Raw genomic sequence first — 2,772 nt, forward strand, 5'->3', positions numbered from 1 at the left:
TTTAAGGTTGAATTGTATTTCAATATCGTTTACATGTTGCCTAAACTTCATTTTAAATTTGCTACGATCTGCCAGGTAAACTCGGAAATACAACACTCAATGTTGAAACACGTTGATTCATTACTACCACTTAAAGGACACTTGGCATCAAGTAAATCATTAAAGTGCATTATCGTGCAGCTCTGTATGTATTACATTTGTACTTTACATGCACGTGAACGCAGGGTTACTAAGTGGTCACAAGTGTCAAAAGAATTTCAACAAGCGCAACCATACAACGCTTGTTAACCTTTATCCACCGGATAACCTATCCGTTTTTTCTTTAAGAAACAGGGTTTCGATGTCGATGGACGGTGCGATATTTTGAAAATTACCGGAATATTTTGAAAGTATTTCATTTTGAAACCGCAGTCCGTTGACGTCACATCCATAAATACCCTGTTTTTATAAACAACGGATATAGGTTCCCCGTGGATTAAGGTAAATTAGCGTTAGCAAACATACAAGTCTATTAGCAATCAATTGTTCTTCTATTCATGAAATAACATCAGTCGTCCATATGATATGTAAGTTATACATCATATTACCAAAACAATACAAAAACTTGACAATGTTCTACTAGCTTTCATGTTGACAACAAAAGACACCGAAGTGATTTGCATAAAACTACTTGTAATGATTAGAGTCAATTAAACATTACAGTTTGGGTGTATGTAAACTTTTGTTTTCGAAACATTTTCCAAACCCGGTAGCAAGCTGAGAAAAGCAACGACTTTATAAACAATTTCTAACCTTTAACATTCTAAATGACTTTTAACATGTTAAAAACATTTTCAATGTCGAATCAATTATTTAGATTTAACTGTAAATCTTAGTTTCTTAACCGTTTACGTTCAACATAGGTTTACCATTTAGATATTTGTCTAACATGTTCTAACACGATGCAACATTTTGTAACTGAGTAACATCAGTGAGCTGCGAAGAGGACAATCCATATATAAATTTACATGAAATTTAAATATTTAAAACATACACAGAGCTCTATAGCAAGCTCTGTTCTCACATACTTTTATGTCACTATGACCATAGACTATGCGAAACTATGCAAATTGTCAAAACACAAATATGTTTAAAATTGTCCTAAATAAAGAGATACTTGTACAGTTACTTTGACAATGTTTCCAAGTTCCAACATATATAAATATGTTAAACATGTTCAAACTTTCGTTTGAACCAATTGAAAGTATTGTGACTGAACTATCCAAATAGTTATTACAATATAATTTTTTAGCCATCTCGGTGACTTGGAATTCACTGCAAATACCGAGCTCATTATAGAATAACATCATGCAACATACAGCATGCTTTGCTCATCATGTGTGTCATGTATGATGGGCGTCTTCATACATTAATCACGAAACTGATTCCTTAAATGAACTTGGCAATTGTGACAATTTTAATGTAAAGCTGAGTTTAGGAACCGTTTAATTTCAGCGACGGTTCGGACAAATTGCACGAACGGCGGCTTGTGCCCTTAGCTTTAGGGAAATATCATTGTTGCTGGGAAGATAGTTACAGTATTATCATACACGTTAGTGACCACCAAATGTCCATCCGGGCCCACAGCGATGCCCCACGACTTGTCCATCTCCACGACGGTGCGGACAAACTCCCCGCGGCTCGTGAACATGTCGACCCGCCCGTTTCCATCGTTTGCTACGATGACGCGACCCGAGCTGTCCGTACAAACGCCGCTGGGACGAATCAGCTGGCCATCACCGCGTCCAAATCCTCCAAATCCGAATAGCCAGTGTCCGGTGTGGTTGTAGACCTGGACTTTGCTGTGTGAATAATCCGTCACAAGGATCCTTCCACTGTTGTCTGATGTGGCATATTCGTATTGGTGGAGTCCCTTTCCAATACTCCGACAGAACGAGCCGTTTGGTTGGAACATCAGAATTTCATCCAAAAGGATGACGAGGATTTTGTCATTGTGCAAGTCTACCGTAATGGCAACCCCTATGGACCAAGTCGGGCCAGGAACTTCGAATGTGGTCAGTGGTAGTCCGATCCTGTTATACTGTACTACATGTACAGGGGCGTTAAAGTAGCTTTCCTTTCGTCCCACCACCCACAGATGCCCCTCTCCGTCTATGGAGATATCGCTAGGTAGCATCTCCTCGTCACCTTTAGGCAGCAGAGATGTTGGAAAGAGTCGGAGAAAATCCCCGTTGATGTTGAAGACTTGGACTCGTTTGTTGCGCTTGTCGGTCACGAATATCTCATTGTCGGCAGACACGGCCACTCCGCGGTTGTCCTTGAACCTTCCCGGGTCTGATCCTGTTCCTCCAAAGGTGATCTTCTCTGTTGGAGAGTCGATGCCATGGGTTCCTATAATAAATAATCATATCTTGTGACCATGAAAGCCATGATGTATTTTGGCTGCTGAAATTCTAGGCCCAAGGGAAAAAAACTTTATCTTCAAGTTTAACTTTAACTCCTAACTCATTCTTGAGATATTGCGCCGCGCACACACACACACACACACACACGCGCGCGCGCGCACACACGCACACACACATACACACACACACACACACACGCACACGCACGCGCACATACACACACACACGCACACACACACACATACACCACAAGACCACATACCCATACCCATACACACCCACCCCCACTAAAACACGAGTATTCACACCCACAAATGCATATACACCCCTTGCAACCCCAAAAATGTTCCTCTATTTTATGTATTGA

The 2,772-nt window shown here is 40.7% G+C and overlaps 1 protein-coding gene across 1 annotated transcript in view; it reads right to left on the reverse strand.

The window, feature by feature from the left end:
- Positions 1-1,540: 1,540 nt before the first annotated feature.
- LOC118403537 (E3 ubiquitin-protein ligase TRIM71-like) overlaps positions 1,541-2,772 on the reverse strand; it is a 1,837-nt gene continuing 605 nt past the window's right edge. The window contains exon 3 of the mRNA XM_035802271.1: positions 1,541-2,391. Coding sequence (XP_035658164.1) covers positions 1,541-2,391 — 851 coding nt within the window. The remainder of the gene's footprint in view (positions 2,392-2,772) is intronic.

Source organism: Branchiostoma floridae, chromosome 16 (assembly GCF_000003815.2).
Source record: "Branchiostoma floridae strain S238N-H82 chromosome 16, Bfl_VNyyK, whole genome shotgun sequence".
In the NCBI taxonomy this organism is placed as follows: domain Eukaryota; kingdom Metazoa; phylum Chordata; class Leptocardii; order Amphioxiformes; family Branchiostomatidae; genus Branchiostoma; species Branchiostoma floridae.